Source organism: Mesocricetus auratus, unplaced genomic scaffold, assembly GCF_017639785.1.
Source record: "Mesocricetus auratus isolate SY011 unplaced genomic scaffold, BCM_Maur_2.0 Super-Scaffold_100676, whole genome shotgun sequence".
In the NCBI taxonomy this organism is placed as follows: Eukaryota; Metazoa; Chordata; class Mammalia; order Rodentia; family Cricetidae; genus Mesocricetus; species Mesocricetus auratus.
The window spans coordinates 31,725,911-31,740,167 of record NW_024429266.1 but is presented as its reverse complement, the minus strand read 5'-3'; the positions used below and the strand labels follow the sequence as shown (position 1 = coordinate 31,740,167).

Here is a 14,257-nt window from a genome sequence, read left to right as displayed (position 1 = left end):
AATCATCAAGCTGCCCACTTTATTATGTGTGATCAATATCAGCCTCCAACAAGATCCCTCTTCATATTCACTCATTTACTTCCTTTTGCCCCAGTTCTTTTTCTGTCTTCCATATACTCCATCCCAACAAGTCCAATGGGAAGCCTCTTTTTCTCCTTTTGAAAAACATATTCCTACAGAATTGCTTTGGTTATGAATGATTTAAGTGTGTGTAAGGTGTTTTGAATTATATAAGTCATTACAAATTTTTATGTTTGGACACTTTAGATTCATCAATCTTTTACATATAATTATTGTAAAGCATTACTTGATGTGTATCCATCATGTTTGCCTCTCCACTCTCTCAAAGACAGGCATCAAATTGTCTCCAACCTTTTACAGTCCCAAATGGTGTTATAGTATATACCCTCAATGTATCCATCTATGGACCAGTGAGGCATGCAATAGTTATATACCCAGAAAAGGAATTGCTAGGCACAGGGTATGTGCTTACATAGTTTCAGTACTTACAGGCTGGGTACACAGGAATTTCCCTGTTTTCTGGGAGTACATATCATTCCTAATGACTTGACACAATGCAGCTTGGTCCAGCCTGGAATTTTTAACAGTCGAATAAGATTGATGTGTCATTGTTCTTGGTGAATCCCATTCAGTAACAGTCAGTTTGAATTTAAATATCTCAGTTTGTTAGACTTCTTTTCATTGTAAATTACCTGTTCATGTCATTTGATCATTTTCCATCAGGGTTCCTTATAGTATTTATCCAGTATTATATGAACCTTTAACGTCTTTAGTAAGAAATTTTTTTTCCTGCCAATAGACCCAAAGCTATTCTTCAATATTCTTCTGTTCACTCTGTGATTTATTATCTTACTTAGTTTATTTCATATGTGGCGTTCAGTTGGGATACTGTTTCATTTTTCTTTATAAAGTGAGCCAGTTTTACCAGCATCATACACTAAGGAAGCCATCTGTTCATTGATTTGCGATGCTTTCTTATATATTAAGTTCATACACACACATAATCTGTCCCTGAACTCCGAATTATCTATTTTACTCCAGGCTCTACTCATCTGTTTTTTCCCCCAAAGCCTACATTGTGTGTTTATATAGAGAGTTAATTTTAATACGTTTACACATGGTAAGACAAGTTTCCTTGACTCCAGTTTTCAAGGTTCACTTAGCTATTTGATGGCATTTAATTTTCCATAGGTGTCATGTCATCTGAATTATCCCATTTAGGTATAAAGTCCTCCAAATTAAATTTAGATTAGAACTGCAATGTACTTATAAGTGAATTTGAGAAAACTGACATCTTTATGATAGTAAGTTATCTCTTCTAAAATGCACAGACTGTATCTTCATTTATTTAAATAATCCTTATGTTTCTCACAATGTTAAAAATTTCCCCCACAGCATTCCTGTGTTCTTGGTTAATCTTTGGAAGTTTTATTATTTTTATTGCTTTGTGACTTGTCCCTAATTAAAAAAAATATTTTCTAGTTGATTATTGCTGATGCAGAAAAATACTATTGATTTTATATATTGATCCAGTATCTAGTGATCCTGCTGACTTCTTACTAATTGTAATTATCTATTGTTTCTATTAATATTTTAGGTAAATATGGAGCTGGGAGATAGTATAAGTAAAGTGATGCTTGCTGTGCACCTACAAGAATATGAGTTCTAATCCCCAGTACCCGCAGCATTGGCAGGGGAGTGGAAGGTGGCAACCCAAGCCTGTATTCCGTCACTAGAGAGACAAGAAAGAGGATACCAGGGTTTATCCCAGCTAGCTAGTCTAGCTGAATAGAGTTCCAGGGTTAGTGAAAGACCCTGTCAGAGAAAATAAAATAGACAGAGTTAGACAGCAGACACTGACCTCTGGCCTCCACAAACCCATGCATTAACAAATAGTTTAGGTATTTGGTGTCATTTAAGGGTACTAGTTTTCGTTTCTGTACTGCACATTAACTGGAACCCTCTGAAGCTATCCCTGACAGTGAGGTTAGTTAACTGTGACCTGTTCACATTCTTGAAAGGAGCACATTTAACACTTCAGATGCATAATCCTCACTGACTCCTCATCCACTGAACCTCTTTAACACTGTAATTGCTTTCTAAAATAACAAAAATATGTAATCAGCTAGCCATAAATATAAAAAAAATTACTTGCGAAGTTTGGTGGCATGAAACACTCATTCAGTTATAGTTTTCTTCTACTTCAAGTTAGGTTTTGCAATGAATTTTATCAAATGATAGTTTAATAAGTCATGGTTCTTATACTTCTGCTTACAAATGAGGTGACTTACATTGGTGACTTTTAAAAATATGTATTTACTATCATTGAAAAATTCACCTGAATATGAGTTTTTAATACATTCAGATTTAGTTAACTCTGACATTTGACATCTATAGTCATAGAGAAAATTGGCCTGTCCATTTTTACTGTTTATATCTCTATGTTTCACCAACTACATGAAAGAAAAAAAAAAAAAACTGGCCAGCATTCAGTGCGGTAGATAGACAGAATTTTCTTTTCTTTCTTTCTTTTTTTTTTTTTCAAGACAGGGTTTTTCTGTATTGTTTTGGAGGCTGTCCTGGAACTCACTCTGTAGACCAGGCTGGCCTCGAACTCACAGATATCTGCCTGTCTCTGCCTCTGGAGTGCTGGGATTAAAGTCGTGCATCACGAATGCCCGGCTTAGACAGAATTTTCTGTTCCACATGGTCCCCTATGGCTACAGGACTGGGTGGGACAGAAATCTCATGTCCTTACAGTATTACTATTGTTACTTATTTTTTTCTGAGACAAGGTCTCACTATGTAGACCAGGCTGACCTCAAACTCACAGAGATCTCCCTGACTCTGCCTCCCAAATGCTGGCATTAAAGGTGTGTGCTATCACACTTGGCTCCTACTGTCTTTTCATGTGCAGTATTGACTTCAAGAAAATTAATGTCCGGTGACTTTCTTCTGTAGATGACTAAGTTTTTCTACCTGGAGCCTTTAAGAATATGCTTTTTCCCCCTTTGTGTGTGTGTGTCGGGGAGGACATGGGTACTAGTGCCCATGTAGAGGTACGTGCCCATCTCTGCATGTAGAGTATCGTCTTTGATTACTCTTCCACTTTACGTTTTAAGACAGGGTCTTCCACTGAAGAGATTGCCAGTTTGGTTAGAAAGGCTGTGCCCTGAGCTCCAGGGACCTGATTGGCTCTCCCTCTGCAGTGCTGAGATTACAGACGTAAAAAAAAAAAAAAAAAAAAAAACATGGTGGCTAGGTCCTCATGCTAGTGTGGCAAGCACTTGCCCCAGTGGGCCATCTCTCCAGTGCCATGTTTTTCTCTCCCTCTGGCAGTCTTGCAGTTCATTCTGTATTACAGTCCATTTCTCTTTTTATCTCCAGTTTGACATTCAATGAGGCTTTTAAATCGACAGCATTTTATCTGTACTTCTTACACATTTGTCTTTACTATTCATTTAACCATTTCCTCCTTTTTTTTCTTTTCAGGACTTCTATTAATTAGATGTTAGAATGTGTGTGCTGTACTCCAAATCTTCTAATTTTCTTCCTCTTTATTCTTTCCTCTTATCTTCTTAAAGAGGTTCTCAGCCATACATTTCAATTGATTGTTCACATTTTAACTGTATCTAAATCTTTCATCCTTTTGATTGCATTGTTATTTTAAACCTTAATGTCCAAGTTTAATATTTCTGCTGGGTTTTAATTTCTTAGTTTTTCTTCATGCTGTTGGTTTTTTCCTTACCCCTTTAAATGCAATCAGCTTGTCTAATTAAACTGTTGTTCTAATAAGCTGAACTAGATAATCAATGTCATAATGATTGTGATCTTCCTTCTAAAAGTACTCTTGTTCCTCAGTGCATGGATACTCTGTCCTGTAAGCCCATACTCCCTTGGGTTATCAGACTCTCCTTCAGGTAGTGCAAGTATGTAATCAAGAAAGACCAAACGCAGAACAAACAGCCCAGGCAACGAGCTCTCTTGTGGCAGCATAGAGAAGAATAGATTTCAAAACTATTGTCCAACCTATACTATCTCATTCAGTACTGTTTTGTCTAACTGTTTATTTTGCTGAGCAAACTGAGAAATTTATTTGATTTCACCTCTTCTGTTTCCTTAAAGGTATTTTATAAAACTGGTGAGAGTTCATCAACTTCTCAATCTGCTCACTAGTGAAGCCACCTGAGTCTGGAGAGCTTTTTGTTTTTTAATGTGAGATTTTTTTTAAACTACAAAATAAGTTTTGAAGAATAGTTGTCATACTCTCTAGATATTATTGTGTTTCACTTTGGGGGACCTCTAGGAGGTGGTGGTGTTCAAGGAATGGTCCCTTTCATCTAAATTGCTGAACTTATTTACATAGAGATGTGCTAGTGAACAGAACAGGGATGTGTGGCTACCCTGTGGGGGAGGTGGTGAGTCTTATTTAACAGTGCTACTATTTACTGTAGCTTATAAGATGACCTCATAAGTGCTCTAGAGAGAACTTATATATCACCAGTCACAGAATTTGATTTGACCCATTTTAAATTATATCATTGCAAATGTTTTCAGAAAATTTAATTCTGCATCCTCTTTCATTATTGTAGAGATGGCTGTTAGCACTCACATGGCACTAAACAGCTAATAAATGCTGATGGGGTAGCCATGTGTTGTCAGGCTATGTGCTAAATGCTAAGGACAAAGTAGTGAATAACATGCCAGATGCTTAGCCTTATGGGGTCTGTTTGTTTGGTTTTTTGTTTTTAATGATAAAAAAGAGATTTGGACAGGCTGTGGTGGCGCACTCAGGAAACAGAGGCAGGCGGATCACTATGAATTCCCAATCAGCCTTGCCTGCAAGAGTTAGTTCCAGAACAGGCTCCAAAAAAAGCTACACAGAGAAACCCTGTCTCAAAAAAATACATTTGTTTCATAGGTTTCCATATTAGTCTAGGTAGTTCAACAGTGACTGTATCACAGTGGAGAAGTTGGGACTTCATAAAATTTTTACTCAAAGGGTGGAGGCACCAGAAAAATATACTCCACCTCTAAAAAAATAGGGTATCTCTTGCCTTCAGTAGAAGGTCCCTCTCCTTACACAGCATGATTCGGTTACTAGTATCACATTCATGCAACCCAGTGCTTGTTTTGTCTGTTAGCTAAATCTTCAGTTTTCCAAATGCTCCATGCTTTTCCACATGGCTGGAATACCCTTCTCCACAAGTTCATGGGTAATCTGTCAGTTCCTAAAGTCAGAAAGCTTTATGGTTAGCACTTGTCAAATTCTACTCCGTTCCAGAAGATCCCCAGCTTCACTGCATACTCACTTTGATGCCCTTCTATCCTCCCATGTCTGTTTCTGTCTCAGAGCACTGAGAACTTGAGATCACATTCATTCGTTTCTCCCACAAAACCATGAACCTACAGAAAGATGTCTTCCCTCCTCCTGTAATTCCTCATCACTCAGTCTGGTATTTAGAAATCAAGAGATACTTTCCAACATGTTGATTAAGTGAATAACAAGACTTTCTGAGAAAGATGAAGTGATAGATTAAGCTCATATGAGCTGATTGACAGCTAGGCTCTGTCCACAGACTCAGGCTGGACCCCAAAGTTTTATCAGTTACTTTGCAAGTATGGGTTGTTAATTTTAACATGGTAGATGACTCGGTGGAGAAACATACTTTGTTCTGCATTTACTGAGAAACCTGCTGTAGCTGTTCTCAGAGAAACACTCTGATGTCACTGCTTTGCTCTGATGCTGAGTCCATCAGAGTGATGGCAGGCAGAGGCTCTCTAGAGTTATTATACTGAGTCCATCAGAGAAGACAGCAGGCAGAGGCACTCTAGATCTATTAAATCTTTAAATTTTAAAGATTGCATGTGCCCAAGGACACAAAACAAGTGAGGGCTGGAAAGAGACAGAGAAGGCTCTTCTGTTCCCCACTGGCTCAGAGCCATCCAATTGCCCTGTGGCTTGGGAAGATAGCTGTTCTTCATCCTGCATGCAGCCTCTGATGCCCAACACAAACGAATTTCAGAGCAATCCTTCCACTGAATGCCCTGGCCTGTAGATCTCACAATTACATCTAGAAATACTTAATCAGGAGACATTTCAGTGTAGTGATCACCTGGCATCTCTTTCCCTCTAACTTGGTAATCACCATAACCTGAGCTTTTAAGGAAAAAAGGCCATCTTACTCAGCTAGGCTCAAGTTACTGCACCAAAAGGAAGAAAAACCTCCTAGGTTATGTGCTTGGTCGGAAAAAGTATTAGGATAATAAGTTTCAGCATTAAAGGTAGGTCTCTAATTATATGACATGGCACCCAGAGAACTAAGGATGCCTATGATCAGCCCTGATAATCCTCTAAAACATAGGAGGTCCAACTTGGGCACATAACCCAACAAGTCAATCAGAACATGGGAGAGATTTTATAATTGTTAACTTAGCCAAAGTTCAACACCTCCAAAGCAGCAAGGAGAAATGGTAAAGGCTGGACAGGTCACAAGGTTTAAACTCAAGGTGAAATATCCCTCCCCATACCACCCAAACTGAAAGGTGGAGTGCCCAGGATATGGTTACTGAGGAAGAAAGAGCATTAAGAAGAAAAGAGAGAAAGAGAGAGAAAAGGGGGAGACAGGGAGATGTGTGTGAGAGAGGAGGGAGAGAAAAATTAATTCTGTGTTATCCACACAGTCATATGATCTAAGTAGGGAGGGCTGGCCTAGAGACCTCCAAACCATCATCTCATTTACCATTTCCACCTCTTGGCTTCTGAGAAGAGAAACATGTATGCTCTGAATAGCTCTATCGGAAGCACTTTGGTAAGATACTGGCCTCTGAGCCTATCTCTCTTCTTGACACTGTGATGCAGTAGAGCAGGAATGAACACAGGAATCTGAACAATATTAAAGTACATAACTTGAGAGCTCTCAGCAAGCCTCTGCTTTCTCTTGTAAGATTAAAGGGACTAGTGACTCTGAGACAAGCTTGGGATGCTTTCAAGGCTGGAGCAGGATGGAGGAAAACTTCATGTCCCATCATCTCCAAGTTTCCAGGGAAGGAAAATCCCAGGTTGCTGCTTCTGATCATCTATAAAAGCAAAATGCTTCTTGATTGCCTTTCCACTAATGCCATAGACTAAATTACAGTAAATCGAATCTATTAACAAGCAGATGGCCTTGTAATTTGTCAAGGGTAAGGCAAGTGTACTTAGCGACTATGCATCAACCTCCCACATACTTGGACAGTGCCTCCACCTGCCAGCATACTATGGGAGCTCAGAAAGAGGGGCATATGGTCCTTCCTCTCCCGAGGATCATCTGAGACCTATATCCCATCCATCTTTGGCATGCCTTAGATACTTATTCTTATCTTCCAACTTTAAAAATAAGTGAATGTCTCTTTTATGACAGCTACTTAGATATTTAAAATTTCCCTTCTCCAAAGCAAGTCATCTTAATTTATTACATGTGCCTACATTAGGTCTAACTTTAGAAGAACTAATAATGGATTTGATACCCTCATAAAGTATCTATAACATAAATTTTAGTCATTATCAATGAAGGAGAAGGAACTTATGTAAAATTGCTTGCTTCTCTAGTCTCAAGGTGTGTTTGATTTTAAATGTATATTTGAATGAGTTTGGGAAAGAGATTTTTTTGTGGGGGACCCATGAAGTACTGAGAAATAAGAGTGCTGTCTCCCTAAGAAGCTGGGCTGGTCTAAGGAGGAGCTCTTCCTTTGGGAGAAATAGTGCATACAGCAGCAGTGAGCTGGAGCCCAGGAACATTATATGTGCTGATCAGAGAGGAGAACCACAGGCAGCGAGGGAGGAGAGGGGAAGGGCAAGTAGGCACGTTGTTGCTGTAGAGACCAGGGTCAAGAATAGCCTGGCCAACTGGAAATAAGGCCAGTGTTCTCAAGGCAACACAGAGAGGGGACAGAAGCCACTCATGGTTGTCCCCTAAAATGAAACTAACCTTCAGAGATAGGTGAGATAGGCATTTTCAGAGGTCTAGGACATACTGTAAATAAAAGTCAATAGCTCTTCTGCAGTGACTATAGGAGCCAGTTAAGGGAGCACATTTAATTGGAACATAGTGCTTTTGGAGGCCACTATCACCTGGAGTATTTTGTACTTATATGTTAAATAAAAAAAATCAATTATGTTACACAGAAGATCCTCAACAAACTGGAGCATAGGTTATATTTCTTTTTTAAAGGTTTGCTTTTTAAGACTTCATATTTTGTGTATGTGTATATAGCACATATGTGCAGATGTCCACAAAGACCAAAGGAGGGTGTCAGATCCCCTAGGTCTGACATTGCAGGTAGTTGTGAGCCATCTGATGTGAGTGCTGGGAACCAAACATGGGTCATCCGAAGGAGCAGCAGATGCTCTTAAACACTGAGTCATCTCTCCACCCAGGGATGTATTTCTTGTTTTAATACATTTTACAGCACACTTGACTTGGGCTCTGAAAATTTGAATTCAAGTCTCCTGAATAAGCCAATCATGTAATCTTCCCGAGCAGTTTGCCTTCACGGTTAAAATAAGCTTCAGATCTATATCCACCTGTTTCCCTCTAAGGCTTCTCACAAGAATTAAATAGAAATACTAATAGACTTTGTAAACTATGAGTTTTTGTAGAAACATATCACTAGTTCTCGGTGTGACTATTCTTGAAATGTCTTGTTTTACCAAACCATTTTGGCAAACCTGTGGTAGCAATCTGGAGTATGGTCCTCAGAGTTAATATATCTCTGGGTCTATTGGCTGGGTTGGGGCTGGGGGACTTGCATGAAGACCAGTAGCCTCTTCCTAACATAGAATGCTTTATAGATAACCTGTGATGGGGACTCTCACGAAAGTTAGTGTGTCATTTTCCTTGTGTGACATGCTCTGCTTAAACAGTCCACTGTCCTGCCTTTCTAAGAGATGGTGTGACACCCGTGATGTGTGAGTAACACCACCAGAAGGGGCTGTGTTAGCCAACACCCACTTTCTTGCCTCAACCTCTCTTTTTGTCTGTCTCAGTTCCACACAGAAACACAGAGCTGTATCTTGTGACCACATTCTTCATGGACCCAGAAGCCCACATTTACAGAGTTCCCCAACCACCACTCCTTACATGGCAGCCTGTGCCTTTAACTTGCCTTCTTAGCAGACTCCCCCTAGTAGACCATTCGGCTCTCCTGATAAGCACACAACTTATCTCAGAGAAAAGTGCTCCAAGATTTAAGCTTCTCTTGCAGCTAATTAGGTATTGTTTTACAGATTGGGTTGTTCCTTCTGAAAGATGAGCTGCAATTTACTTCCCCTGCCTTCTCCTTAAATTTAAACTGAACTGTAAAACATGGCTGTTTGATTGTTTGGTACAATCAAGAGATTGCTTTGTACAGGGAATAGACATTCATCTCTATGCTGACTCTGAGCTTATTTGGAACTTCCTTAATGGCTGCCATGTAGATAACAAAGACTTTGTTCAGATGCCTTTGTCTTTTTGAGAGGTGATCCCTACAATGGTCCCCTGGCCCATCTCTACACAGTCATCAATGGCATTAACTCATTTTCATGCTGCAAGGGGGAAGTATTTATTACCCCCATTTTACTGATGAGAAAGTGAATGTTCAAGGCCTTTAGCTTTTAGTCAAGCAAACTGATAAGCAGAGAATCTCGACCACTAACTCAGCCTTTGGTCCTCGGAGTCCTGAAGTGCAGCATGAGTTTAGGTTTCACATCCACACATTGACTTTCACACCCGCACATCGTGAATTACATTCATGATAACAGACCAACCACAAAACTTTTTAGCACATCCTCTCACCCAAGGGTTCTTGTGCCTAATGGAAAAGGAACAATTCATTGCTTTGGGGCTCATCAGATGACCAGTAGGTAAAGGGCAGTTGCTGCTCAGGGTTAGCAATCTGAGATCCATCCCCAGGACCCAATGGTGGAAAGAAACAACTGGCTCCCTCAAGTTGTCCTCTGTCTCCAAATGCGTGTGAGCGCGCACACACACACTAAATATAAAATTATCAATTGCTTTTCTTCTGTAGGGGGCCGGGTGTTCTCTCATCCTCAAGACTGTGCTCAGCATTTGATGAACGGAGATACTCTGAGTGGAGTTTACACCGTCTTCCTCAATGGCGAGCTAAGCCACAAGTTGCAAGTATACTGTGACATGACCACAGATGGGGGCGGCTGGATTGTAAGTACACACTGTAGGCACGTCTTCAGGCTTCTCGTCTACCTGGCTGAGTACCTGTGGATTATAATGTCACTATCTGTTTAGACTGTCCTTTTAACTAACCCCTTCATTTGGACCTTGGTCTCTTCACTGCTTCAAGGCCCTCATTCAGGAGCCCACTCACAAGAAGGGAAATAAAAGACCCTGTTTTGTTTTTTTAAGTTTCATTTTGTTGCTATGATAAACACCATGACCTAAAGCAACACAGGGGAGAAAAGTGTTTATTTGGCTTATACTTTCAGATCATAGGCCATCATTGAGGGATGTTGGGGCTGGAAATAGAACAGAAACTAAAACAGAAGGCATGGAGAAACGCTACTTATTGGCTCACTGGTTTATGCTCAACTTGATTTCTTACATAGCCCAGCCCCACACCCTCAGGACGGTACTATAGTGAGCTGGGTCCTTCCACTTCAGTAAAGACACAGCCACATGCCAACCTAGCAGAGGCAATTCTTCATTTGGTGTTTCCTCTTCCAAATGACTCTGTGTTAGGTCAAGTTGACAATAAAAACCAACCAGAATACATATGAAGGATGCAATAGCCTGGCCCAAAGAAGGGCTCTAAGATGACTGCCTTGCTTTGGGCTCTTTCTGCAAACAGAGTGAATGCAGGGGGTGCTGGGGAAGGGAAAGAATGAGGCACATGGATCCTGCTTGCCAAGGGCTGGAGCTAAAATGAAGAGGTGGTGGCCACCATACAGAAGCACTTGAGCCTCCCATGGTGAGGCAGTTAGTTTCCTTATCTTGGGGGTAGCATATGGCAGATAAGATCTGAGGCAGAATATGGATGGCCCCCTAGTTACAAGAACTGCTTGTGTCCTCATTCTATTCTGAATCCCAAGTTCTTCCCTAGAGCTGTCATGGTCTTCAGGGAGCAACAGTGGTTGGGAGAGGGACACTACTTGCTGACACCATCTCCCCTCATACCTGATAGGCTAGCATAGAGCAGAAGAAATAGGGCAGCTGGAGGTGCTAGCCACTGTACACTTGAGCAAGTACCTGAAGCTGGCTCTAAACTGAACAGCAGGGCTTGAATCAGTATGGATAGAAACAGCCCTGCCCACCCTCCTGTACCCACCCTTCTTTGCACAGCTCAGATACAGCACTGGAACACTAATGCTCCAAAACAGGGAGGTTTTGAAGAGTTAAATGTTGACTGCACTCATAATACTCTTGGGAGACATTTTCTTTTATGTTTCTGACATATTTGTGCCTCCTTCTTAATGCATAATTGGAAATTGAAGCCAAGGCTGATGTATTGGAGGTTAAATGAAATTAGCACTTAAACAGCTTGGAAAGTGAATGATATGCAATTGCTTTGCCTGCAATAAGATGATGACAGTGACTAGATGATTTGAAGTTGGTCCCAGTCCTTTGGTGAGAAATACTTTCTACTACTCTCTGTGGTGCAAAGAGATTAATTTGAGAATCAAGCCCATTTCCCCTGACTATTTGGAGCTTGATATGTATCCTGAATCTTTTCTCTATCACAGGGGTGCAAATTAGAGTCGATATCACACCCCTAGCCTATTTGTCAGAGGCATCAGCACTTCAAGAAAAGGGCTCTGAGCATCCCCTGCAAAATCTGCCATGAAAATATGAAGCTCACTTCTGAAATGGTCCTGATGCTAGCCAATACAGTACCCAGTCATACGGACTCTCCTCTCATTCTCTTCACAGGTATTCCAGAGGCGGCAGAACGGCCAAACTGATTTTTTCCGGAAATGGGCTGATTATCGTGTTGGCTTTGGGAATCTGGAGGATGAGTTTTGGCTAGGTAACATCCACTTTGTGTTTTCCCTGCACAGGCTGCCCTGGGTTTATGTCCATCTCTCTCCTTTCTGTGTCTGCCTGGAACTGTCAGAAGTCTGTGTCCATTGAGAAGCTGACAGCTCGTGAATTGCTTTTGTGCCTCTTGCTCCGTTTGGCTCCACTATTGATCTGTTTTTATCTAACTGTGGTGTTTTCCTCTTTGCTCTGTCTCTTCCCACCCTCATTAATAGTCTTTTATGCTGATGGATCTTGACATGAGGCAAGTACAAAGGCAGGAATCTGCCTGGTAGGGAACGGGGCACAGGGAGCAATGGACAGGCTGGCCCTGTCTCAGAAGCTAGGCATCCAGCTAGTCAGCCTGTAGGTCCAGAGAGAAATGAGACTCTGCTGGGTTCCTGGGAGAGTGTTATTATCTGACTTGGCATGGAAAGGAAAAAAAAATGAGAGTGACATTAGAGGTGATTTCCTGGAGGACTGACACAGCGGGACGTTTAGATGGAGTTTAGGTGGGTCCAGGAAGATAAACACACTCAAGCCAGACTGCTGGTGCTGGCTCATAAACAGTCAGAGTGTGAATGCCCATGTTTCTCTGTGAGATTTTCCTAATGGTTGATAAGGGGAGGCAGACAGAAAGGCAAATAATGATGATGTTAGCTACTTGCACTCTCTCTCTCCTGCCACGTTCTTCTTCAAGCCTCAGCATCTTCCCATGGTGGCCAACTAAGAGGCTTGGAATGGGCTCCCTGCCCTCAGGGTAACCCTGTTGTCTACATGGCCCTAAAATGAGCTTCCTCATAGCCTGAATCTAAAGGAAGGATAACACAGCTTGGTAAAGCCTTTCAGTGACTCCCATCATCACCTAGTAAAGGTACAAGACTTCCTACTCTCCCCTTCTAGATCCTTCTCTCCACCACTAAGCACCTCACTGTCTTCCATCTCACTTCCCCAGCACCGCCCTTCAAACCTGCACAACCATGGAAGTTTCCTCTGCAAGAAACACTCTTCAATCAGTTGTCCCTTCCTCACCTTGATGTATACCTACCTATATCCAAAGGCCCACTTAAGCACCTCCTCCTCCATAGAAGCCATACTGGCTTTTTTTCATCCATTGCCTGTGGAATAATTGGCCATGTTCCACTATGGCTTGAATCATGGTATTTTACTTTATCTGTCTAGACTCTATCGGATGCTTCTTGGGCCAGGCTCTCACAATTCAGTTTTAAACATCACTACCTAAGACTTCCTAAGGCATATGTACCTCAAGTGTAAATATAAATTAATGGTAAGAATTTATTGAGTATCTGTTAGATAGTCAAATCTATGTTTGCCAATATGGGAAATAAAAATGCACAGTAAGAACCATATAAACCCACTAAGAGAGAATTCAAACAAGCAGGAAAATGTGCTTTGATTTAAAACATCTTCAAACAGCTTGGGAGTCAGTAATATACATGAATCAATGTAGACATAAGTAGTCAAGACTCATGGCTACAGAAACCTCAGTCACCATGTACCTGGTTTCACAGTTTCCATCATTTCTGTGAAACATGTGAACTATTCAGCACTTAAATGTTCTATATATCACTTTCTATTTAATTAAATATATGTTTTAAGGAAGCTTTATCCATTGCCAAAATGGAAAGGTGGTTGTTGTGTGCCATAAATAAGAGGATGCCTCAAAAGTAAAAGTATCATTTAAAGATGAAAAGTGAAAAGAAAGCAATATTAATATGATTAAATGACAGTTACATGCAGGAACACCAAGTCTATTGCTGCTGCTGCTGCTCTTGAATGGTGATCAGAAAGTGCTCCGTGTTCAACCAACCATGAAATACTAGGATAAAACCCAGACTGGGAGTTAAGATTAGGGTCAAGGCTTGGGTTTCACTTCCCTCTTTTAAGAAAAGTTGAACTGGAATGTGCAACTATCCCTGTTTGTTCAAGGTTATTTAGTTCTTTGTTCCCACATTTGCCTCATATCACCAGAAATGCCCTTTTACAAACCAGATTAACTGATGAACTACTGACAAACAGTCCCAGGTATCAGAGACCGAAAGATCAGGAGAATGGGAAAGAGGAGGAACAGGAAAGAGACCCTCTGAGCAGATGAAAGGAACAAGCCAGATAAGTAAGAAAATGTGATCAGGCAGACTGACTGAGAAGCATATTATAGAACTCAAAAATTGGAAAGAGAAATCTTAGCAGGAGGACGCAGGCCA

General features: G+C 40.9%; 1 protein-coding gene across 6 annotated transcripts in view; it reads left to right on the top strand.

The window, feature by feature from the left end:
• The window catches only part of Tnr (tenascin R), a 402,141-nt gene that overhangs the window by 375,546 nt on the left and 12,338 nt on the right, over window positions 1–14,257 (top strand). For all 6 annotated transcript variants that reach the window (XM_021227884.2, XM_021227883.2, XM_005071332.4 and 3 more), the window contains 2 exons: window positions 10,072–10,223; window positions 11,946–12,042. In XM_021227884.2, the coding sequence (XP_021083543.1) occupies window positions 10,072–10,223; window positions 11,946–12,042 (249 nt within the window). The remainder of the gene's footprint in view (window positions 1–10,071; window positions 10,224–11,945; window positions 12,043–14,257) is intronic.